The 25,337-nt window shown below is 46.7% G+C and overlaps 1 protein-coding gene and 1 long non-coding RNA gene across 2 annotated transcripts in view; one reads left to right on the forward strand and one right to left on the reverse strand.

Moving 5' to 3' along the window:
* Positions 1 to 22,041, reverse strand: part of MTMR9 (myotubularin related protein 9) — a 31,929-nt gene extending 9,888 nt beyond the window's left edge. The window contains exons 1-6 of the mRNA XM_010201393.2: positions 21,231 to 22,041; positions 15,826 to 15,934; positions 14,513 to 14,638; positions 5,722 to 5,895; positions 3,454 to 3,671; positions 874 to 1,035 (exon numbers count right to left, since the gene is read on the reverse strand). Coding sequence (XP_010199695.1) covers positions 874 to 1,035; positions 3,454 to 3,671; positions 5,722 to 5,895; positions 14,513 to 14,638; positions 15,826 to 15,934; positions 21,231 to 21,415 — 974 coding nt within the window. The 5' untranslated portion in view covers positions 21,416 to 22,041. The remainder of the gene's footprint in view (positions 1 to 873; positions 1,036 to 3,453; positions 3,672 to 5,721; positions 5,896 to 14,512; positions 14,639 to 15,825; positions 15,935 to 21,230) is intronic.
* Positions 22,042 to 23,066: 1,025 nt separating this feature from the next.
* Positions 23,067 to 23,929, forward strand: LOC133625015 (uncharacterized). The gene is made up of 2 exons (XR_009818309.1): positions 23,067 to 23,483; positions 23,674 to 23,929. It is a non-coding gene; the product is annotated as an uncharacterized LOC133625015 (long non-coding RNA).
* The last annotated feature ends 1,408 nt before the right edge of the window (positions 23,930 to 25,337 follow it).

Genomic DNA, 25,337 nt, shown 5'->3' on the forward strand with positions numbered 1-25,337 from the left:
AGTCATCAATCTTTTGTTCCTGTACAATGAGAATTACAGATAAAACTATTGATCAAAAGCAATCCTCTCTGACATAGTCAATAACCAGTCAGTGCTTTTAAAAAGCTCAGCAGCTCATGTTTTACCAATGAGACTGCATTTCAGTCTGTTTGTGTACCCAGTTGGTATGAACAGCTAAGTTGTACCCTGAGTTTTGAGAAAGGCTTTCTCCTCTCAAAGCCACAAAGAAATCACATTTAGATCCCTGCATTTGGTTTTACAAACCCTGGCACCTGACAGTAAGCTTTTTCTCTCCAGCCTGGGGTCTGAAGACTAGTCAACCCAGTCAGCAGTATTTATTAAGGAAATGTCAGGTTAAAGGAGATCATATAAGGGACGACCAAGAGTGCTTAGATAGGACTATGAGGATAAACATTTCAAGAAGAAAAAACACTAGACCAATTCCTAAGGAAAACAAGGAAATGCCACTTCTTAAATCTCCAGAAGCAAGGTGGGTTATTAGGCTTTTTAGAAAAAAAAAAACCCTCTGCATTCTCAGTTTACTACAAACATCATTTCATATGGGCACATTCTAACCTAAACCTTCAATAAAACTCAGTTAGATTGGTTGCATCAGACATAGAAATATACCTTAACGAGATGATCTAATCCCTATTCTTAGTCAAGATTTCCTCCCTCAGGCACGCACTTCTAAAAATGCAAGCGTGATTTACTAGAGGAACGTTCCTTAACCATGAGGAAACAGTATCTTGTATGGATAGGAGCAAGCCAGTTCAAAGTGGCCAGTTATTAATACTTAAAGTGGAAATGGAGATACTCAATAAGATAACTGTAACCAGTGAGTGAGCTCAAAGCTTTCTGAGAAAGATTTACCTATCGATACACTGAGCAGCCAGACAAGCTGCAGTCAGTATCTCTTTGATGTGAGTCAGCCAGTTGGAAGCTTCCAGTTTACTGAGCCAGCGGTCCATGTTGTGTGACTGGTCATTACAAGCTTCCACAAGTTTGATGAGGCTTTCCTGCAGAATATTAAACCTTTGGGAAAAGCAAAACATTACTGAAAACATAAGCAGTAACATGGCAACCAGGACAACATGCTTATAGAAATACACTGATCTCAAAATAAAGTACTGTGATTTAGATGCAGTTATTTCCACACGTATGACCTTACAGAAGTCATGTCTCCTTATCCAGCAAACCTGCCTTCACTGGCAATGTCAAGCCATGGCTACGTGCCAGAAAATACCAGTCTTTGCACTTAAATAGTGTCTTGGTGGTGTTCCCCAGGGCTCAGTGCTGAGGCCTGTCCTGTTTAACATCTTTATCAACAATCTGGATGAAGGGATTAAGGGCAGCCTCAGTCAGTTTGCAGATGACACGAAGCTGTGTGGGAGAGTAGATGTGTGTGAGGGCAGGAAGGCTCTTCAGAGGGCCCTGGCCAGGCTGGACCGATGGGCCCAGGGCAATGGGATGAGGTTTAACAAGGCCAAGGGGCTGGATTCTGCCCTTGGGCCACAGCAACCCCAGGCAACGCTCTAGGCTGGGGCAGAGGAGAGGGGCTGGAAAGCTGTCCACAGGGAAAGGGCCTTGGGGGGGCTGGTGCAAGCGGCTGAAGATGAGGCAGCAGCATGCCCAGGTGGGCAAGAAGGGCAGTGGCACCCTGGCTTGTATCAGCAGTGGTGTGGCAGCAGGCCCAGGGCAGTGGCCGTCCCCTGTGCTGGGCCCTGGTGAGGCCGCAGCTCGAGTGCTGTGTTCAGTGTTGGGCCCCTCACTGCCAGAGGGACACTGAGGGGCCGCAGCGTGTCCAGAGCCGGGCTGGGGAGCTGGGGAGGGGCTGGAGCACAAGTGTGCTGGGCAGGAACTATTTCTTTCCCAAAGGGCTGTCCAGCCTTGGCTCAGGCTGCCCAGGGAAGTGGTAGAATACCCATCCCCAGAGGGATTCCAAAGACATGTAGCTGTGGTTGAGTGATGTGGGTTAGTGGTGGCTCTGGCAGTGTGAGGGGAATGGTTGGACTCAAGAACCTCAAAGTTTTTTTCCAATCTCTAAAATTCTGTGATTCTTACCTTTCAAAAGAAACTGCTCTACCAGGCATTGCAACAGTAGGACCCTTTCCTTATCTTACCTGAACTCTTTGTGTTCAGCCCCATGTTACACTTTCCATGGGAACTGTGTAGCCTCACTCCCATTACCAAATACCAGTATGACTACAACCTGGCACAGACATTAGCAAATGTCAGCCATTTTTCAGGTGCTGCACCTTCATTCTCTGCACTACAGCAGAAGTTCTGGGGGAGTTTTAACTCCTAGAGTTGCAACAGTACTCTGAAAGCAATCCATTACAAGGACACAGCTCCATTGTGACACAAGAAAATTTTGAACTAGACTCAGTTTCTCAACTTAGAACCACAGTAGGATTAATTAGGAAAAAAAATCTTAAGAATGTAAGAAAAATAGGGCAGGGGAAACATGTTTTATATCACTTCTGCATTCATTGAATTATGTCCTCAACCCCTGGGAAGCTGGTATTTCAGTATCCAGCTGATAAAACCAGATGTTTCTCTGTTCTTGTTTCACCCTGTGACTTCCAGGGGCACCAAATTGGTGGATCAGATGTCACACAGACCTGAGCACACACTGGAATCAGGGCTAACAGAGTAAGCTATGAGCAGACTGGATCTCAGAAAAGCTAACAAAGCCAAATGATAACAGTATATTTAATCTCCATATATTATGGTTTATTTATTCCTCTCTGTCTGATGCTTATGTCTGCCTGTAAAATAAAGAATCTGTAAAATACTTTAAGGCCACCTAAAATTCTTAGAGGCAAAACCAAATACTTCAAAGCAACGGCCAGGAAATTCTTTAGATTAGCTCAAGAGCCAGCCTGTGTAGTGATGAGCGAAACAACTGCTTCCCAATAGCTCCAGTAACATTGCTGCAGGCTCACATAGAAGGATTTTCCAAGACTAACACTCAAGAGCAGTTGAACAAAGTCAGACCAAATGTCTGTTTAACTTAGTAACTTGTCGGCAAATTACCAAACAATATCAGATGTCCAGGGAAAAGTACAGGGAAAGAGCAGTGTGACTGCCACAGAACAAATTCTCTACCCTCAAAAATTTTCTATGAAGGAATTTGTTCATTTCCATTCAAAAGGGAAGACTGGAGCACATCTATAGCTGGTCAGAGTAAGAGATGGCACAGGTAGATTGTCTGGTGTCTGAAACCTGCAGCAGGTTGTTCAGAACAAGGAAGCAAACCCAGCTTTCCAAACCCAAATAACTATCATCCACGTAACCTCATTTTGCTGAAAAGGAATGTGACCTTGTTGACAGGAACCAGGATACACAGACATTTCTTGCAGCAGGAAACACTTTATGGAGCTCTTATTGGCTCTGCCAATGAATCCTACAAAGCCGAGCACGGAGGAGAGCCTGTGTGATTTCACTTACCTCTCGATACATTTGTGAATTCTCCTCCACTGGGGATAGTGTGCTTCTTGTTCAAAACCCCCTCCTTTGGCCCTGGCCTGCTGGGCAACATTCAAGGACCTTGTATCAATGATGTAGCCGCGCTTGCCAGGCCGTAGTGTGGCATTAATGAGCTTCTCATCTTCTTTACACCGTCTCCCATTCGTACCTGTAAGAGGCTGGCTACTTCTCATCATGACCTGCAAAGACAGATAGACATGAATTAGGAAATGGAGACACTTAAGATTGAAAGCCACTGATATCACTTGAGCTCAAGCTAAGGACAGAGATTTGAACCGACTGTGCAAAGGACACCCCTTCACTAGAGGATTTTGGGGGTCTGTAAATGCAGATTGCAAACTGATGCAGGAGGTTGCTGGGTCTCAACACCAGGCATGGAGAATGGTTCTCTAGAGAGGTGTGCTGTTGAACTGTTAGACCATGTCCAGAGAGCTGGCAACAGAGTTGGGGAAGAGTCTAGGGAACAAGTGTGATGAGAAGTAGTAAGAAAATTTGGGTTGTTTAGTCTTCAAGAGGCTGGGAGGAGACATGATCACTCTCTACAACTCCATTTGCAACTTGGTTCATTGTAACAACACTTATAGGAGCGAGATCTCAACCTTAAAAAGCTTCCTCTATTAGTTCAGGGGTAAAATTCAAGTGAGACCCTCCTTGATCTCCAGATCTTCTCTGTGGAGTTACATCAACAAGTGTAGCTTTCATCTCACTGCACTTCCTGCTTCCACCTGCTTCAAGGTGGCTCTATCACAGCTGGACACAGACAAGCAAATGCCCTGACCTGCACCCTCTAGTTCTTCCTACAGCTGCTGTTCTCCCTTGCCACGAATCCTTCAGTTCTTTTAAATGCAATCCCTTTCAGAGACTGAATTTGTTTAAAAAAAAAACCTAGAAACCCTTGAATTGAGCAATCACTTGGTAGGCTGCTTTCTAAATCACAGACACCTTAGAGGCTTTATCCCTTTAATTACTCCTGTAGTACCAACTGTGTTCCTGCTGTTGCCTCCTTTACAAAGCAACATTTTCAGGACTAATTTTTCAGGTCTCTTCCCAACTCTGTTTTTAAAATACTCGAGTCATTAGTTAGTTAAAGATGCCTCTTAGGTACAGTTTTACACAGTGACTAGACTAGTAAACCTTAGGTCCACAGATTTATGAGCTGGGATTTCTCTTTAGTACATGCCTTTCAATTCAGAAGGTATTCCAGCAGCTCAGATAACTGATATATGAGGGCAGTCAGTCAGCAAACCCAAGTATGTTCAAGAAGTCAGAGTCGGGAGAACAGCGTGACAGAGAACATTACTGTCACAGCTTCAAGAACTCTGAGCCAAATGCTATGATGTTCCTCACTCTCAAAACATGCACAGTTTGGAGAGATAATTGTACAAATCTTTCTTCAATGGTTTTCAGCTGAGCTGAAAGCGTGACTTATGAAGTCAGTGGATAGCTGATTTTCAACCAAAGCAAAAAATTTACTAACTCAGACAAGAGACATCCTCTAATTCAGGGATACTAAAACTCCTGGCAACAAGAGTTGAGAATCCATTAGAGCATTTGACTAAGAAGCCTGGAACAAGTTTATAAGCCACAGGCTGGACATCCCAACATCCTCAGAAGTGGTTGCATCAGCAAGAGATACAAAGAATTACCCAACAATTTCATAAAGTGTATTTCTTAATTGTAGCATATCAGTCAATCAGATTTTGGCTGGACAAAAGGTGGTAAAGTCTGTGCAACACCAAGAATTTGCTACTCCTGAAACACATTACACTGAAAGGCTTGGGGAACAGATTGTCCTGATTGTTACACAGCAGAAGCAGCTCTGGCTCTGGGCACGCTTGCTGTCATGAATCATGACTCCTTTAGGAAGGAGACAGCGCACCACCCGGAGACAGGACAATGTGGTTTCTGCCATCCTCTTGGCATGAAGCCTTTTGGCAGACAAAGTAAGTAAGGGTGCCAGCAGTGGCTTTACAAGTTTCATCTTGCTCCTGCTGCTGTGAGCTGCCACTTACACTCCCAAACAAGAGGATTAATAGCTATTTCTAGGATGGAGATTACTCACCTCATCACCCAGAAGCAGTTTCACTGCATTTGCTTAATAAGTTGGAATATTAAAAGAGCTAACCTCTCACGAGATGTACTAAGTCTAGAGCGCAAGTTGTTTCTTTTCATTAAATGAAGATTCACAAGATTCCTTCAGGTACCAACCATCACTCAAAGGCAGCTTACCATCCCATTCTTCTTGTGATAATAGCTGAGGACCGGGAAGCGGCTGCCATGGCGAAACAGAGCAACTTTCCGAAGCGCTTCGTCATCAATTGATTTGGGGACAATGACAACAGGAGGGTAGGAGGGGCAGACAGAGAATTCCTTATTGATGCAGCTGAGACGCCAATCATCTGTCTAGAAAAGGTAAGAACACACAGGCTTTGGATCAAAAACCCAGAATATTACTGTTACAGCATAATGTACTAGGGAAGCAATATTTTCATAATCAGAATAAAGCACACACAGACAGAGCAATATTGATCCACAGATCCACCAAATAGATCCAGGGCTACAATAGATTCTAGGGCTACTGAGATGATGAGAACAGTGGAGCATCTCCCTGACAAGGAAGAGCTGAGACACCTCAGGCTTAGCCTGGAGAAGAGAAAGCTGAGGGGGGACTTAATCAATGCTGGGAAATACCTAAAAGGGGGGTGTGGAGAGGATGGGGCCAGTCTGTTTTCTGTGATAGCCAGTGCCAGGACAAGGGGTAACCAGCACAGAATGGAACACAGGAAGTTCGACCACAATTGAATGAAAAACTTCTTTCTTGTGAGAGTGAGGGAGCCCTGGCACAGGCTGCCCACAGAGGGTGTGGAGTCTCCTTCTCAGGAAGTCCCCAAACTCACCCAGACACATTCCTGTGCGCTCTGCTTGAGGGGAACCTGCTTTAGCACGGGGTTTGGCTGGATGAGCTCTAGAGGTCTCTTCTGATCACAACCATTCTGTTTTTCTGTGATCTTTTCCATGTGTGCCACAGACGAAAGCTCAGTTGCCTCTACTGGCATAAACACTTGTTCATCCATGAATCTGGACCCCTTGCAACAGACAAACTACATAACTCTCTCAGATCAAACTCAGCACTGCATCTTGTCTTCAACAGAAATGTGGCTGAAGAGAGGTTATTCAAAAACAAGAACAGCAAGCAAGCTCATCCTCTACCTCTCAGATAATATACTACAGATATTTGAAGGTATTATTCATGCCTAATCCTTTCAGTATCCATTTATAGGTCTGCTGACCAATTATTTTTTCCCCACCCACACATCTCTTGTTGCTGCCTGTAATCACAATATCTTGTTGCAGCAGAAGCTCATTACCCAGCATGCAGTTAAAGCTTGTAGGCAATGGAAGAAATGATCAGGTGACTCTGGTTCTTGAGATGTGGGACTTGGTAAACAACATTACCCTGTCTGGTTTATCCTCATCATCAACATGTAGTCAGAAATGGGGGACTGGGGCTTTTCATTATTTCATAGACAGAGCAAACAGTATGTCTGCAGTACAGATTACAATGTAACCTACTGCATTTGCTGACAGCTTCAATCTCATCAGAAGTAACAGCATGGTATGTCTATGGAGGAGACCTCAGAATAGAAATGTAGTCCCACATCAGCAGATTTAGAGGAAAAAAAGGTTGAGATGCAGGTAATATAGGCTCAAACCTCTATCCGTACTGAGAGTAGGGTTAGTAACACTGTCCACAAGACAAAGGTGGCCAAAAAAGGCAAGAACGTCATCCAACTCTAGATGATGAAGCTGCTTTGAGACTGAAATTGCAGTTTAATATTTCTAGCTTGGTTCTTTTCTATAGGCTCTGCTTTACATAAAACTCTCCAGCCGTTCCTCCAAAAGCACCTCCTGGAACCAGCACAGCGTCTAAGCACAAAGGTCTCATTGTGAACTCCTGTTACATAATTTTCCCCCTTCCAACAGCCAAATACTTGTGCAAGTATATTGACACACTGCACCCTTGCAGGCATTTAGCACCAGAAGTCAGGCTACCTCATACCGAGGGTCAGACACGGGTCTTGGCGCCATCTCAGGCAAAAGCAAAGGTCAATGAGAAGCCTTGCTGGTGAGGAGTCCTCACTCACTGCAGTCCAGGCTGGAAGAGCTGACAGTGCCCTAATGGCAGCCTTGGACAAGCCCAGCTTGGCCACCTCGATCAATATGGAGGGCTTGCTGCTTCTGGGCTGGTACCACACCATTGCTTCCAGCATAAAAGACTAAGTACATCATGTGGACAGCAGACGTATTTTCCCCAGAAGCACAAACTAGAACCTTGCTTGAAGTCTGGCAGGGAACTGAGCTCATGGTCCTCAACAGCAGGACAGTGGCTTGGCTGGTCTGCATCTTCAGTTAGTGCATCCTTATCCTGCATTCCTTACGGCCAAGAAAGCCTTTTGGCAGAAGCCTTGGTGGGGAACACAACCCAGAAGCCTCTACAATGTCTTTTGATGTTAGCAGCAGCATTAAATACTTAAAAGTAGGAGAGCACAATAGCAAATTTGCCTGTAAAAGCTCCAGACACAAAGAAGTTAAAATGAAATATAAAAACCTTTAGAAAAGGAACAGGCAGCTGCCATCAAGGTATCTTTTATTTATTGTTTTTTAGTTCCTCTGCACTGACATGACATGTGTGAGAAAACAAACAAGACCTTAAGTAACTCCTCAGCTGAGGTGTTTTCAGTACAGACTGGGAAGGGTCTGCATGGTAGCAAGCAGAGACCTCATATCTATGCTACAAAAAACCCCAAAACAGCCCCATTTCTGCTCATTTTTGTTCAAAGAAAGTTTCAGCTAGTCTAAAACTTAGGTGGATAAAGCAGGTATCACAAAGAGTATGAGAAGAGCAAGACAGGTTACGTGGTAACAGAATACACAAAAAGCCCATGTTAATTCAGGAAGGCTGGTTTAGCATGCATTAATTACACAGCTCTGATCGGAAGTAGGTCTCTTTTCCTCTTTCCTTTCTTCCAAAACTTACTACCTCATGGCTGGCACCTGGTTATAAAAATGGCTCACTGGTCTGATGGAAAACTAAGATTGATTTAGAAAGGCTTTCTGGCAGTGAAATATTTCCATTAACTGAACAAGCTAATCTGATTCACAACACCATTTCACAGCAGGTCCAAGGAACAGAGTCTGGCGTAGGAGACAGCAAAATTGTCCCTTTTAGTTGCAACCTAAGAAAAATACGTGTGAAACATTGTGTGTGCTATCAGGGAAAGCTGCCCACAGGAAAGGGGCCTGCGGGAGGTTGATGCCAGCGGCTGAAGATGAGGCAGCAGCGTGCCCAGGTGGGCAAGAAGGCCAGTGGCGCCCTGGCTTGTATCAGCAGTGGTGTGGCAGCAGGCCCAGGGCAGTGGCCGTCCCCTGTGCTGGGCCCTGGTGAGGCCGCAGCTCGAGTGCTGTGTTCAGTGTTGGGCCCCTCACTGCCAGAGGGACACTGAGGGGCCGCAGCGTGTCCAGAGCCGGGCAGCGGAGCTGGGGAAGGGGCTGGAGCACAAGGATGAGGAATCTCATGAGGATGAGGAATGATTTCTTCCCCAAAGGGTTGTTCAGCCCTGGCCCAGGCTGCCCAGGGAGGTGGTGGAGTCCCTGTCCCTGGAGGGATTCCGTAGCTGTGGTTGAAACACATGGGTTAGTAGAGGCCATGGCAGTGCTGGCGGAACAGTTGGACTCTATCACCTTAAAAGACTTTTGCAGCCTCAACAATTCTGTTATTCTATGACCAAGGACAGCAATTGCTACCTGTGTTCAGCAGCTATCTGGACAGTTTTGCACTGATAAACTGATTTCATTATTCATTAGCCTCAAAATAGCTTCTCTGAACATGTACATTTCATAAAAAGCAGAGATTCTCCCAGATGCAAAGTTAAATTGCCTCCAGCAATCATGTCATAGGCAGACATGAAAGGAATTCTGGATCACATACATAAGGCCAGCTGGTCACAGCTCATGCTTTTAAATGCAGCAACAATGATTTCTATTTTATAGCTTTTCGGGGCACCTACATCAAATTAAAGCAGGATTCATATAATGGTGTGTAATTTCTTCACAATAAGAAAACATACACAGATTTAGAATAGAGCTGACAAATATCTTATGGTCACATAAAATGTACAGAAGGCAAAATCAAAAGTCTGTAGTATGCTTTTTGAGAGACTAGTTGTCACCAGTATCACCAGCATGAAAATAGATGGAAGAGTATCAACCTGATTTATCTCCCACTTTGATAATTTAACTCTACCCATAACCTCTCCTCACTATTTATAACACATGAGGAACGATGCTGTTATGGCATCCAGTTATAATTTACTGTTACGTGGGAAGAAGGAAAAGAATTGCAGTAATTAGCACCATTTGTCTACTGTAGCATACTCTACTTCTGCAGAGATCTATTTAACCTCTGTAATGCCAGATTCAGACTGCTGAAATATACTCCAACAGCAACTTGATGATAGCAAAACCCATCAGTGAAAGTCTCTTCTTGGCTTTTGTTTAGTGTATGTCTGCAGTTTGGAAGAAAAATTGCCTTTACTAACTGGAAGAACAAGGCAACAGCAATTCAACCACGTGCAGCAGTAGATGAAGGTACAGGAAGCAGTAAGGACTGCAGTGAAGGAGAAGAGGTGACAGACATCACCAGGTAAGTATGCTGCATGAAACTCACAGAAAGTACAAAGTTAACATTTACTCCTCCCTGCAAAGAGATCTTTAGGAAAATAGAGAGAAAAAGTTATTCCCATTTAAGGCTGGAAGAAGCAAAGGACTGAGGGATGATCAGGAAGGGGGAAGGGCTACAAAGAAAAAATAAATTAGTATTAAGTATTTTCTTATAACAGTTCAGAACTAACATTAACATTTCTAGTTGTGCCAGTACTTGTTTAGAGATATTCATTTCCAAATGTTACGGAAAGGCTAAAACAAGAGCTACCCTTTCTCCCAAAACTTCAGATAGCTAGGAGAGGTCATTTTCCACAAAACAGTATGAAATAAGTCAAGCTGTACTAATAAGCCTTGAAAGAAAAGTCAAGAAGCAAGCAGCGACCTTGAAGAAGGCCATTCCCAAAGAACAGGGAAAAGACAACAGGCTCTATTAGTAAAAGAATGTGCATAGACAAGAATAACAACAAATGCAAGCAAAGATTGATGCTTGGCTGATGAAAATATAAGCTATATACACCATTGCAAACTGGACCCTGAAACAGAACATTCAGGGTTTTTCAAGTATCCCCTGGACAGTAGATAAAGCATAGCTGAACTGTCCATAACCCTGAACTCTTCCCTTCAATAAAACTTAAAGAAAAAAGAAATAAAGAAGGAAATACAGAAGTTATTTTGGTGCAAAGAAATAAATACATATTCATTATATCGCTGTTGTAGAAACTTCCCTTATCTTCAGGAATAAACTGCAAAGTTACAGTTTACAGCATTCTGCAGTTGTAGAAGCCATCAAGAAAGAAACTGCTCCACTCTGACCTATTAGCTTTTTCCTGGTTCCATTCAGCCACTCACTACCTAACCTAGTCAATAGTACAGTGAAGAAATGTTTCTTTTCACCGGCCATACCTGTAAGAAATCCAGATCTCACGTACAACCCGGTGCTTCAAACAAAAACACAGATGTGCACAACCAAAAGCTGGATGAGCAAATATTAACTATTCTGTGTACCTTTTACTCTGTGCATGTATTTGTCTATAGTGCCTTTAGTCAGATCTGGTAGTACAGTAATTTGGAGCCTGCAGGAACTGTGAAGTTTTTCCCGTGGTGTTTAGTGAAACCCTGAGCTGATTTCTTCACAGAATCATTTAAGTTGGAAAAAACCTTTAAGATCAAGACCAACCATTACCTCAGTACTGCCGTGGCCACCACTAACCCATGTCCCTCAGCATCTCAGCTACACGGCTTTGCAATAGTTCCAGGGATGAGGACTCCACCACCTGCCTGGGCAGCCTGGGACAGGGCTGTACAACCATTTGAGGGAAGAAATTGTTCCTCAGCTCCAATCTAAACCTCCCGTGGTGCAACTTGAGGCCATTTCCTCCTGTCCTATCATTCATTACTTGAAAGAAGAAAGAGATCCCCACTTTGCTACAACCTCCTGTCAGGGAGTTGCAGAGAGTGATCATGTCTCCCCTGAGGCTCCTGTTCTCCAGGCTGAACACCGCCAGGGCCCTCAGCCCCTCCCCAGCACACTTGTGCTCCAGCCCCTTCCCCAGCTCCGCTGCCCGGCTCTGGACACGCTGCGGCCCCTCAGTGTCCCTCTGGCAGTGAGGGGCCCAACACTGAACACAGCACTCGAGCTGCGGCCTCACCAGGGCCCAGCACAGGGGACGGCCACTGCCCTGGGCCTGCTGCCACACCACTGCTGATACAAGCCAGGGTGCCACTGGCCTTCTTGCCCACCTGGGCATGCTGCTGCCTCATCTTCAGCTGCTGTAACCAACTCTACATCCTAGAAGCTGTCAGGATGCTGCTGCTCTATTTATATGGCATAATTTCCAGCTGAACTACTCTGTTGGCATGTTGGATTTATCGAAACAGTAGTTCATGGAAAGACACTTGACAAAAGCCCTGGTGACCTGTGTTCAACAGCCATCAGCTAATGACAGCCCATTCAAACTCAATTGCTCCAATTTCTTTAGATCAAGTGAAGTAATTTGCCTTAACAGTTCTTCCCTTACCACTTTTATGGACTAAATGCAATAGCATAGCAGTCTCCCTAATCCTGGAATTGAGCTGCAGAGGCAAACTGTTTAAGTGCTTGCTATCATATTCCGGAGACAATGCTAGATGGCACTGTCAGATCAATGCAATGGAATGAAATCATGCAGGGGTAGGTGTGTGGGGAGAAAAACACATTTGGTACAACATATGCCAAGAAAAACAGATAAGTTATTATCATACAGCATAAGAATATAATCCATGACCTAATTTTTAATGCATTACCTTTCTTAATCTTAATTTTCCTAGCTTTACTTTGTCATTATAGAACGTATGGAAGTCTTAAAACAATTCTCCTGTAACAGATAAATGTGGAATTCATACATTACTGGAGCTGCAGTGTGGCTGAAACAATTTTTGACAGGTTGTTAATACGTTGGGGAAGGTAAGGCAGAACAGATCCAGATAGATGATTTAATGGGGAGAGAGGTAACCTTCTGATTTCCACATATTTGACTTATGGGAGAAAAAATAAATCAGCTGTTTACTTGTTCTAGCCTGTCACATAAGATACTTTGATTAGAGCACAAGAAATGTTTGGTCAACAGTATATTTATCTGTTCAGGAAATGTAAATCATTTGAACATGGCTTTTGTCACTTCCATGAAAATGGAGTTATATTCAAAGTTTTGGGTTAAAAATCAGGAATTAATCAACAGCTGTTAGACATGCATATTTTAAAGAAATTAATTATTGCCCTTGAAACACAGTGCTATAAAGTAATGGGTTATTAAAAGTAAGCCTTCCAAGGAGCATATGTTCGTAAACCAAGCCATTCACAAAGAAGTTACCAACACATTTTTAAAACTCTGAATGGAAAAGCAAAAACACCCAGCATATCAATATATCCATGCTGGCACCTGTACCACGTTGGTAAATACAACCATCAGAAGGGATTTGATCCCTGAAATCTAAAGAGGATTTTGGCCACATATAGAAAGCAAAATATGACCAGAAGCAGAATCATCTCCTAATCTTTCGCTGAGCTCCAAAGGATTTCCCTCAGCTGCCTTCAATCCTGCTCTTACTCATCCCTTCTCACCAGACAGCACTTCAGCTTCATTCTCAGCAAAATGCCTGCAAACGTCCTCTGCTGAGCTGGGAAAGCAATTGCTGCTTTACCTCTAAATAGGAGAACACTTTGATCCTATGTTTGACTTCCCCATTGAAATTAAAACCCGAACTGTGGTGATAGTTATTGGAACAGGTCAGTTTGTATGTCTTTTGACAGATAGACACATGAGAGTATACCATCAGACAGAAATGGAAAGCTCTCTGAGCTCCCTTAATTTTTCAGTGATTTCATCACATGAATTTGGTCAAGCTAATAATGTTATTCAGGAACAATGTAAGTCAGTCAGGAAGTGATAAATGCTGCAGACATGCTGGCTTGCAGATAAAACGAAATCAATGTTTTTTGATGCCGTACTAATGGACATGGTCTCAGTAACCTAAGATGATGCAGCAAGTGCACATCTTTAATGTGAAACAAAGACTTGCAACACAGAGATGCTAACCCAAGGCATTATGAGATGACACAGGCTCCTGCAACTGAGCCAGTTTCCACTATATCAAATTCAGCATTCTAAAGTAAAGTTTGAGTAACAGATATAACAATGCCACGAGAACAATTCCTATTCTACAGGTTCCAAAATAGTATCAACATGTGCTCATAGTACCTGGAAGAACAAGACTGGAAATTTCCTGCTGTCTAAACCCCACCAGTATTTCCCCAGCATGAACTGCAGCAAGGAGTGCTTGAAATTGGGCATCTTTATCTACTGCCATCTTCCTAGATAACCAAGAAATCCTTAGCAACTGTTTTAAAAACAGCCTCATTTCAGGTAAGGAGCTGATAAAGCTTAATGCCACTCTACTTCAGCTGCAAAGTTAAGTACAACAAACCCAGAATGAAGGTCTTAAATTTGTTCTTACAATAAGGAGGGCCATTCCAGAAGGAGAGAAACATTTCTTATCTTTACATCCTCCCCAGCAACTTTTAAATAGGCCTCAAAAATCCATGTGTAAAAGGTGAAACAACTGAAACTGTTTAGCACAAATTGAAATGCTTGATGTTTACGAAACAAGTATTTGAACAATACTCACTGTTCGTACAGGCACCAAGCAGCTGTTTTTCCCACCCAGGCTTTCCAGTCCAGACACTATTGGGGGAAATACCTCACAAACTACTCACACAGTATATCCAAGTGCCTGTGCAATGTCTTCGGATCCAACTTACCACTGAACTGAGGAGCTCAAATTCTTGGTCGGGCAGAAAAGAGCGCCAGCCATCCTCAATAATCTCAAACATGGGTCGGTAGAAGAAGGGATACATGAGTGTGACAGAGTCCAGTGTGGAAAGTGCCTGTGTGAGTCAGAGAAAGAAACAGCTACTTAATTCATTCAGACTCTTATTTGATTCTAAAATACAGTAACTAGTGTTTTCCTCTAATATTGAGGATGCATAGTTCAGCCACATAAAAGCATACACAGAATCATATAATAGTGGGGGTTGGCAGGGCCCTGCAGAGCTCATCCAGCCCAAGTCCGTGCTCAAGCAGGTTCCCCTCCATCAGGGGGCACAGTAAACCTCTCGACAAGGAGCCTCCACACCCTCCCTGGGCAGCCTGGGCTGGGATTCCCTCACCTCAACACCAAACAAGTTTCTCCTCCTGTGCCACTGGCACTGCCCAAGCTCCAGTTTGTGCCCATTATCCCTTGTCCTGGCACTGGCCACGACACTACAAAGACTGGCCCCATCCTCTCCATGCCTGTCCTTTAAGTATTTATAAGTGTTGATGAGATCCTGCCTTCTCCAGGCTGAACAGCCCCAGGTCCCTGCAGTCTTTCCTCCTCGGAGATGTTCCAGTCCCCTCAGCACCTTGCTAGCTCTGTGCTGGCCTCTCTCCCTGTCTCTCTTGAACTGGGGAGCCCAGAACTGGACACAGGACTCCAGATGAGACCTCTCTAGGACAGAGGACACAGGAAGGAGAACCTCCAGTACAGTCATTAAGCTTGAACTATTAAGTGACCTGTAAGGTAGTTTAATACTCAGAAAAAAACAGCAGCCCAAAGAAAAGCACGTTATAACAATCTAACTGCAATTGGGAGTCTGTAAAGTATAAGTTCTGCAGGCTACACTATGTAAGAGACAAGAGAGATGCACACTGAACAGGCATAACAAAGGGGACACATCCTGCACAGCATTTACCTGATTACTAACAACAGAGCTTAAAGTCAAGAAGTCACTTCAAGTTGTTTGATATCGGTGAAACTCAGTCAGATTTGGTTTTCCTTCCCCACGTTCCAGCAAAAAATCATTTTTCCAAATATTTTGGCAAGATATTTGATCAAGACAAGCAGGGTTTGGGTTTTTTTTAACAAAAACCACCCTAAGACATACAAGCAACAAACAATTTAAAGGAAACATCCTCAATATTCTCATCTACTTTCCAGAACATCAGTGAAAACCTTCCTAACTGGAAAAAAGCTGTTAAGGTTGAGGTCTGGTGAAGATCTCAGAACGTGTTATTTCTCATTATGAACTCTTACCTCAATAGAGCTAGCAATGTTCAAACACTCCTCCATTCCAGGTATATCCAGCTGAATAATGCGCAGGTCTTTGCATTTGATAACGATGGTACCCAACGAGCCCACAAACCTGCAGTAAGACAGGAAGAAAGTCTTTGAAGAACAGAATCTTCTATGGCATGATGAAGTATTAGAGCTCTTCCCACAACATGTGCCTACAAGGCAAAATTCCCTGAGAAGTAATCTGCCTGCACTATCATCTTTCAAAAAATAAACAATCAAAACTATCTCTTTATTTGGTATTTGCAAGTTGTGGTCTGCTTTTTTGGTCTGTTTTTTCTGGTGGTTTGGTTTTGGGTTTTTTTTGCACTCCATCCCTGATATGGCAGTGAGTGGATCACAAGTATTATGAGATGATGTAGTGGTTTTGCCTGGGCCAGGTTTTTGTTAGCAGGGGGACTACAGGGGTGGCTTGCTCAAACAAAGATCTGCCAGAAGCTTCCCCTGTAGCTCACAGGGTTAGGGCCAGTCAGTTCTAAGCTGGACCCTGCACCTGAGTCAGGCCTGGCCAATTAGTGATGGAGGTAATGCCTCTGTGAATAACATATTTGAGAAGAAGTTGTTGCACAGTTGCAAAACTGCAGCAGCAACAGGGAGCGAGAATGTGAAAACATCTCTGCAGACACCAAGGCCAGTGGAGAAGGAGGGGCAGGAGGGTGCTTAGGCAATGAAAAGGCTCCCCTCTGATATGTGGAGAGGATCATGGCAAAGCAGGTTGTCCTCCTGCAGTCCATGGAGGACCACCAGGAAGCAGAGACCCGCTCACAGTCCGTGTAGGACCCCCTGCCACAGCGAGTGGATGCCTGAAGGAGGCTGTGACTCTGTAAAAAAGTTCATCCTGGAGCAAGTTCCTGGCAGGACCTGGGAGTCCATGAGGAGAGAGAAGCCCACACCAGAACAGGTTTGCTGTCAGGACTTGTGATCCCGTGAGGGACCCAGGCTGGAGCAATCTGTTCTCCTGGTGGATGACTCACACTGGAGCAGGGTGTGAGAAGCTGCCCCTGTGGGAGGCCCCGTGCCGGAGCAGATCGTGAGGAGCTGCAGCCTGTGGGAAGGACCCACACCAGAGAAGTTTGTGAGGGACTGTCTCCCATGGGAGGGACCCCACACTGTAGCAGTGCTAAGTGTGATGAGGCCTTCCCCTGAGAAGAAGCAGCAGAAAAGTCCATCTGTAATGAATGGACCATAACCCCCATCCCCTGCGCTACTGAGGGGAAGGAAGGGGAGTCCTGGGAAGAGGGAGGGGCGGGGTGGGAGGAGGTGTTTTCAAGACAGCTTTATTTCTCATCTCCCTGCTCTTACTGTTTCTTTGATAAATCAAACCTTTTTCTCCCTAAGTTAAGTCTGTTTTGCCTGTGATGCTAATTGCCAAGTGGTCTCTCTGTCCTTATCTTAGCTCACAGACCACTCGTTATATTACTCTCTCTCTCTCTCCTGTCCGGCTTGGGAGTGGGAGTGATTATATGACTTGGTGGACACTGGGCTAAGCCACCACAGATGAAGAGAAGGTTCTCTTCTCAGCTTTTTCTCAAAAAAAAAAAAAAAAAAAAGGCATCTTTGGGTATGTTCTGATAGTGCTGGAAGTTTCCCACTTTACTGAAGTAATGCATTGAAATATAAAAACATTTAAGTTTTAAAACAATATTTCAGTCTGGCTACATTACACTCAGACTCACAGAATCTTAAGGGTTGGAAGGGACCTTGAGAGATCATTTAGTCCAACCTCCCTGCCAGAGCAGCACCACCTAGAGTAGGTCACACAGGAACTCATCCACGTGGGTTTTGAATGTCTCCAGAGAAGGAGACTCCACAACCCATCCGGGCAGCCTGTTCCAGTGCTCCGTCACCCTCACATTGAAGAAATTCTTCCTTGTATGTCTTTGGAACCTCTTATGTTCCAGCTCGTACCCATTGCCTGTTATCCTGTCATTGGCCACCATTGAGAAGAGCCTGACTCCATCCTCCTGATTCCCACCCTTTATGTATTTGTAAACATTAATGAGGTCACCCCTCAGTCTCGTCTTCTCCAAGCTAAACAGCCTCAGCTCCCTCAGCCTTTCATCATAGGGGAGATGCTCCACTCCATCATCTTGGTGGCCCCTGTGCTGAACTCTCTCCATCATCTCCCTGTCCTTCTTGAACTGAGGGGCCTGGAACTGGACACAATATTCCAGACATGGTCTCACAAGGGCAGAATAGAGGGAGAGGAGAACCTCTCTCCACCTACTGCTCATACTCCTCCTAATACACCCCAGGATGCCATTGGCCTTCTGGGCCAAGAGGGCACATTGCTGGATCATGCTCATCCTGCTGCCCACCAAGACCCTCAGGTTCCTTTCCCCTACACTACTCTCTAACAGTTCATTCCCCACTCTGTATTGGAACATGGGGTTCTTCTTTCCCAGATGCAAGACTCTACACTTCCTTGTCTCCAACAAGAAAGTTTGCTTTCTGACATAGCACAGAGCTATTTGCACTGTAGAGTTCTGAGAAGTTAAGGTTCCATCACCACTGGTTATATGCGAGTCAGCCCAGAAACACCTTTACATTACAGAATGGGCACAGCTCAGAGCTGCCCTCTCCAGTTCTCCTTGTGAACCTGAAAGAGGGATGATACCTAAGAAGAAATCGAGTGTTTTCTCTATATTAACTACCCACTGCTGTTCACAGGAAAAATGTAGATGTTACTTCACAAAGTAATAAACTAAGGGAAAGCAGCTGAGCCTTCTCCTACACTACAGCAGCACTTGCAGCAGCCTTCTGCAAGTTTCAGCTCCTCACTGCTTAACCCTCAGTTACACCACACAGGCATAAGGGCAGAGTTGTACACGCCCCAGGAGACTTGTTGCTAAGTTTTGGGTTGCTTCATCTGCACTACGAAAGGTGTCTGTCATTTATTTTAGAATCATTATTACAGCTGAAGGGTCATTATTTATTTCTTCTGTGCAGATAATGGTTAACAGGCAGAACCAATTAGAATTTGGGTAGTGCTGAATGAAGACCCAAAAGTATTTTGGCGGGAGAGTTCTGCAGCTCCAGTAGAATCCGTCTGTGCATCTTCTGTCCCTGTTGCCTTGTTATTTCACAGATCTCCAAGGCAATAAAACAGTTGTCATGGTTTAACCTCAGCCAGAAGCTAGGCAACATATAGCTGCTTGCTCAGTCCTCCCCCTCCCAGTGGAAAAAGAATAGTAAAGTAGGGGGAAATTTCCCCTAAGAATAGGGGGAAAAAATTAGGAAAACTCCTAGGTTGGCATAAGAACAGTTTAGTATCTAAACAGAATAATAAAACTAATAAAAATACATAATAATAATGATGAAAATGAATGTAACAAAAAAGAGGGAGGAGAGGAAGTAAAAGATCCCAAACTCAATTGATGCCCAACGCAATTGCTCATCCCCTGCTGACCAGTGATTTCCTCTCCCCACCGGCTCCCCCCAGTTTCTGCACTAGGCATGACAGCTTATGGTATGAAATAGCTCTTCAGGTCAGCTCTCCTGGCCATGCTCGCTCCTAGCTCCTTGAGCATCTCCTCAATGGCACAGCATGGGAAATTGAAAAATCCTTGATTTAGGATGAGCACTGCTGAGCAACAACTGAATCATCAGTGTGTTATCAACATTATTCTCACCCTAAATCCAACACACAGCACAGTACCAGCTCCTAGGGAGAAAATTAACTCTGTCCTAACCAAACCCAGGACAACAGTGCAGGTACAACACATCATGACGGCCTTGTTGAGCAAAACCACTTTCTCACTTCTCAACAAACCTTACAGGTTATACTGAAGTTCCTCAAAAAGCTACAGAAATGTAAGAAGCAGATTGATGACCACTTGATAATTAAGGAAAATGCTCTTTTGTCCAAAAAGCACTCACATGAAAGCAAGAAGAGAGACTTTTATGAGCCTGGCACAGTTGAGCACTAATAACCCAAAGTAGTGCCAAACCTGACCTTTCCATAATCTCAATTGGATTAAGAGCCTTGTTATTCCATTCTCTCCAGGCCTGAGAAGAATATACTCTCATCTTTATACATGGCAGAGTTTGATTGCAATTACATTCATGTAAAGCTACTGTCAGGCAGGGAGATGTCTATGCTGGAGACCTTTCAGAACCTAGGACTGGCAGTAAGGGCTGTAGGTAGCTGCAGATGTAGCCAACTCTGCTATAAATCAAGTACTGAGCTAGCATGCAATGCTCCCTCACCATAACTTAAAACCTTCCTGGCTTATTTGGTATCGACTTACACTGTAACTGCAACTGAACTCATAAAAAAAAAAAGCCAGCGAAGAAAAAGTTTGTCCATAATCACTTCCAAAACAGAGCTATGCCTGATTTAGTACAAGGAGGATGAGGCCAAATCAACCAGATGACTGAGCAGTACTAGAGGTTTCCATCACTCTGCTCCTCTCCACCCTCAGGCCAAGATGAAGCATTTCTCAGAAACACTGAGAGAAATCAGGAACACGGGAACAAATTTAATACATGACCCTTTCTCAGATTCTGAGGCAGCCTGGTATTTTTAATTGCTTCTGGTGTTATTTTTTGTAGTCTTGCCAGCAGAAAGGAAATATCTTATTCCAGAATTTCCTTAAAACACAAGGAAAAGAGGAGATTGACTTTGCAATTATCTAAAAACTAAAGTGAGGAAACTAAAGAAAGGACCAAGGTGAGGAAACAGAGGACAATGACCTGGGACTACCACTTACTGCCAAAAATGGGAAAACAGTACACATAAAGCAGACAGACATTACAGTAAGAAGACTAATATCTGAAGTCACTGTAACAAAAGGGGACGGGCAAGAGAAAAAAAATGGTAGTGCTGCAGCAACAATTGAGTTTTAGCCTGTCATTCCCACAAGGAGTATTCTGTTAAAGTGTTACTGATTTCTGTAAGCAGTTGGAGAAGTAAGGGGATGATGCTGTTGAGCAGCAGGAGACTGATCTGGGGCTGAGAAAGTCCAGAGCCCACTTCTGACACCAGTTTCGCTGGGTGACTCAAGGCAAATCACTAGTACCTCAGCTTCCATCTCTGTTGGATGGTGGTAAAGTCACATCCTTTGTGAAATATTTCAAGAGGTAGTGATGAAATCCAATGAACATTTAACCCTGTATGGCTGATAAAGGCATTTAAATGTAAAAATACTCTATACACGACCAAAAAACCCCAGCTCTTAAAATGTAACAAATACTGATACCCAAACAGAATGAGAATCAACCTGCCCATGATAATAGACTGTCCCTTCTACTCTCCAGACCTGGATTTGAGACAGCTGCAGTGCCAGCCAGCCTTGACAACCACTTTTCAACTCATGAGACACAACGAATTAGGTCTAGGGAAGGAGAGAAACTAGGAGGCATACCTCTTTTCAATAGAATCGATGTTGGAGTGCAGCAGCCACAGCTCCTCAGCGTTATCTTGACGCCGTGAAGAAAAAATGAGATGGTGGCCAGTCAAACACAGAGTTCCCTCCACAGGCAGGTAGAAAGGGCGGTGCAGGACGACGTTGTCTGCTCGAGGGGTCTTGATCAGCTCGGCAAACTCCATGCTCGCTGGCCAAGTGAAAGGGCGCGGGGCGGGAAGGGGTGGGGTTGTAGGGGGCCTTTGCTACAACAACTTGCTGGGGAAACACGGGGAACTTCAGCAGCACCGGTCGGGGCGGGATGGAGAACTGGCGGCCGGCCTACCAGCGGTGGAAGCACCGCAGGATGCGCAACCCACGGGGCGAGCCCCACTCCTGGCCCGCTGGAGAAAACTAGTCGATCCTGAGTGAGGCTGGGAGGGGGGGAGGTGGAAGGAGGATGCGGGGAGAAGTGAGGAGCACGAGATAAACCCGCAAACCCCGCTCAGAGCGGGCCGATGCCCTCGCGGGACCCTCGTTCCCAGGGGGACCCTCGGTGCCCAACCGAGGGGGTCCCGGCGGGCGGCCAGGGGAGACGCTCGGTGCTTGACAAAAGGATGTGCAAGGTAGCGTGGGGGGCTGGCGGAGATGGGCAGGTGAGCACTGGTTGAGCCGGGGGGGGAAGGGGGGCAGCCCCGGGGCGGGGAAGGAGGGGCGAGGGGGCAACGGCCTCGGGACCGCCAGGCCCCGCCGCTGCCGAGAGCCGCCCGGCGGAACGGCACCAACCGGAAGCTCCCGGGCCCCGCTCCCGGATGTGGGGCCGCTCGCGTGACCGGCCAGGCCGCCAATCCCCACCCGCGCCCGCCCTTACGGGAAGTGGTGCTGTCGCGACAGGCCCGTGCAGCACCCAGGGAGGCAGCGCCGGCGTTCCGCGGCCTTTAATGGCGGCGGGCGGGGTCGTGTGAGAAGGGGCGGGGCCTCGTCACGGAACGCGCGGGGCCGGGGCTTGGTCAAGGGGCGGGGCCACAGGGGGGAACCCGGGCAGGCGGCGCGCGGGGGGCGCTGCGGGGGCTGCGGCGGAGGGAGCGGGCGGCGCCGGCGGCGCCGAGGGTACGGCGCGGGAGCAAGCAGCGGGGCACGGCTGAGGAGTTCGGGGCGGGAGCAAGCAGCGGCAGTGCTGAGGGGTTCAGGGCAACGCTGAGGAATTTGGGGCGGGAGCAAGCAGCGGCAGTGCTGAAGGGTTCAGGGCAACGCTGAGGAGTTCGGGGCGGGAGCAAGCAGCGGCAGCAAGCAGCGGCAGTGCTGAGGGGTTCAGGGCAACGCTGAGGAGTTTGGGGCGGGAGCAAGCAGCGCTGAGGGGTTCGGGGCGAGCAGCCTTGAGGGGATCTGGGGCCGGCAGCGGGGCAGTGCTGAGGGGATTGGGGCGGGGCGGGGCGGACAGGGGGCCAACCCTGAGGGGTTCGGGACGGGTAGCGGGGCGATGCTGAGAGGTTCGGGGCGGGCAGTGCTTGAGGAGTTTTGGGGCGGGAGCAAGCAGCAGAGCAGGGCGGAGGAGTTCGGGGCGGCCAGTGGGGCAACCCTGAGGGGTTCGGGGCGGGCAGCCCTGAGGGGATCTGGGGCCGGCAGCGGGGCAGTGCTGAGGGGATTGGGGCGGGAGCAAGCAGCGCTGAGGGGTTCGGGGCGGGCAGCCCTGAGGGGATCTGGGGCCGGCAGCGGGGCAGTGCTGAGGGGATTGGGGCGGGGCGGGCGGTGGGGCAGTGCTGAGGGGCTCTGGGCGGGAGCGGGCAGCACTGAGGGTTGTCACCCTACTGAAGCTCTGTGGGAGCAGTCACCGCCCACGAAGGCCGTCAGTAGCCGCGATTCGGGGCACAAAGGGCCGATTTCGCTGAGGGTCCCACGGGCGTCAGCACAGCTCCGCTCCGCTCTTGCCGAGACCAGAAATTCCATCCCACCGCCCGACACTGGTGTGTCCTGAAATCCCCTGAGATGCTCATGCGGCTCTTCTGTAACAGCACCGGTACCACCAGGCCTTTCTCTCCACTGGAGCAGCTCCCTGTACACAAGGTGCAGGATTCAAGTCAGCATCTGCCCCACACACCTCTCAGAAACACTTCAGCCCCTTCTCCCCACGTGCTCAAATCCCCATCTCTAGCATCACTGATGGTCAGTCACATTATACACCGAGTATATGGACAGTTCCAAGCCTGTGCATCCCTGTTACCCAGATTGGGAAGGAGCTTTCACAGCCGCCTCCAGCCCTTCAACAGCCCCCACGTAGGTGACTCATTGTTTTTCGTCTGCTGCTTTATTATTCCTGTTCTCAGGTTCCCCAGTGCTTTGGCTGCACTGCTATGATAATTAGGACTCATTTCCATCTCTGCTGCCTGCACAGAGGACAGGGCAGAAGCAAACACACTGATACAACACCCTGTTTTGAGTTATACATTTGTTTTTTTTCTTCCAGCCGTGAGACCCAACCTGTGCTGCAAATGAAGCTTTCCTTAGAATCACAGTCATACAATGGTTTGGGTTGGAAGAGACCTTTAAAGGTCATCTAATCCAACCCTCTCCCATGGACAGGGACAGCTTCAGCTAGATCTGTCTACTCGGAGCCCCATCCAGCCTGACCTTGAATGTTTCCATAGATGGGGCCTCTACCACCCCTCTGGGCAACCTAATCCAGTACCTCACCACTCTCATCATAAAAAGAATCTTCCTTATATCTTGTCTGAATCTCCTCTCTTTCAGTTTAAAAGGTGAGGTCACAGCTTGAGTGCTGTGTTCAGTGTTGGGCCCCTCACTGCCAGAGGGACACTGAGGGGCCGGAGCTTGTCCAGAGCCGGGCAGCGGAGCTGGGGAAGGGCTGAAGACCTGGAGAAAAGAAGGCTGAGAGGAGACAAGAAGTTGTAGAGGGGTGGGGGTCAGGTTTCTTCAGTAATGAGTGATAAAACAAGAGGAAAAGGCCTCAAGTTGCCTCAGGTGAGGTTTAGATTAGAGATGAAGAACTTTTTCCCTGAGAGGGTTGTCAGCCCCTGTCCCAGGCTGCCCAGGGAGGTGGTGGAGTCCCCATCCCTGGAGCTATTGCAAAGCCGTGTAGCTGAGGTGCTGAGGGACATGGGTTAGTGGTGGGCTTGGCACTGTGAGGGGAGGGGTTGGACTTGATACTGATCTTAAAAGTGTTTTCCAACTGAAATGATTCTATGAAACCACTATCCCCTGTCCTATCACTACAGGCCCTACTAGAAAGTATATCCACAACTTTCTAATAAGCCCTCTTTAAGTAGTTCGAGGCTGCTGGAAGGTCTCCCCAAAGCCTTCCCATCTCCAGGCTGAACACCCCCAACTCTCTCAGTCTGTCTCCACAGCAGAGGGGCTCCAGCTCACATAATCTCCGTGGCCTCCTCTGAACTCACTCCAGCAGCTCTGTGTCCTTGTGTTGTTGGTGCCCAGAGCTGGAGGCAGCACTGCAAGGGGAGTTTCCCCAGAGTGGAGCAGAGGGGCAGAATCCTCTTCCTCGCCCTGCTGCCCACAGGGATGGGATGCAGCTCAGGGCAGGGTTGGCTTTCTGGGCTGTGAGTGCACATTGCTCGGTCATGTCCTTATGCCTACATTCTTTGGACAGGGCAGACCCCTCAGTTATACCACCCTGTGCATCATCCCAAAACGTTTCCCTTGTCAAAGGGGATGGCTGTGGACTGTAGCTGCTCTTTTGTAGATTGGCACGTCCCATGATGCTGCCAGTATCCTACAGCTGGAGGTGAGGATGCAGAGAGTCAAGCAGGCACAAGCTCAAGTGCTCCCTGGGTTATCACCGTAAAGTACATCTGTGTTAGGATGAACAGAGAACTTTGGCACAGATGAAACTCAAATGTCTGCACTGAATTTGTTGGCAGAGGTGTGGGCAGGGCTGTGGTCTGTAGCAGCCATCACGGACCCAGGGAGTAGCCCAGGGCTCGAGCAAACCTGGAATATTACCACTTCCTTTTGTAGGCCAAGAAAGTCTCAACACTGATGTGGCCAGACTAAACCTGAGGTTGAGAGGACAGAGCCTGCCATGGGGGGAGTTCACTAGCAGGTTCCACGAAAACCAGTGAGTTAGCAAAATTAAAAATGAAATTCAATGTTGGT

Source organism: Colius striatus, chromosome 2 (assembly GCF_028858725.1).
Source record: "Colius striatus isolate bColStr4 chromosome 2, bColStr4.1.hap1, whole genome shotgun sequence".
NCBI lineage: Eukaryota > Metazoa > Chordata > Aves > Coliiformes > Coliidae > Colius > Colius striatus.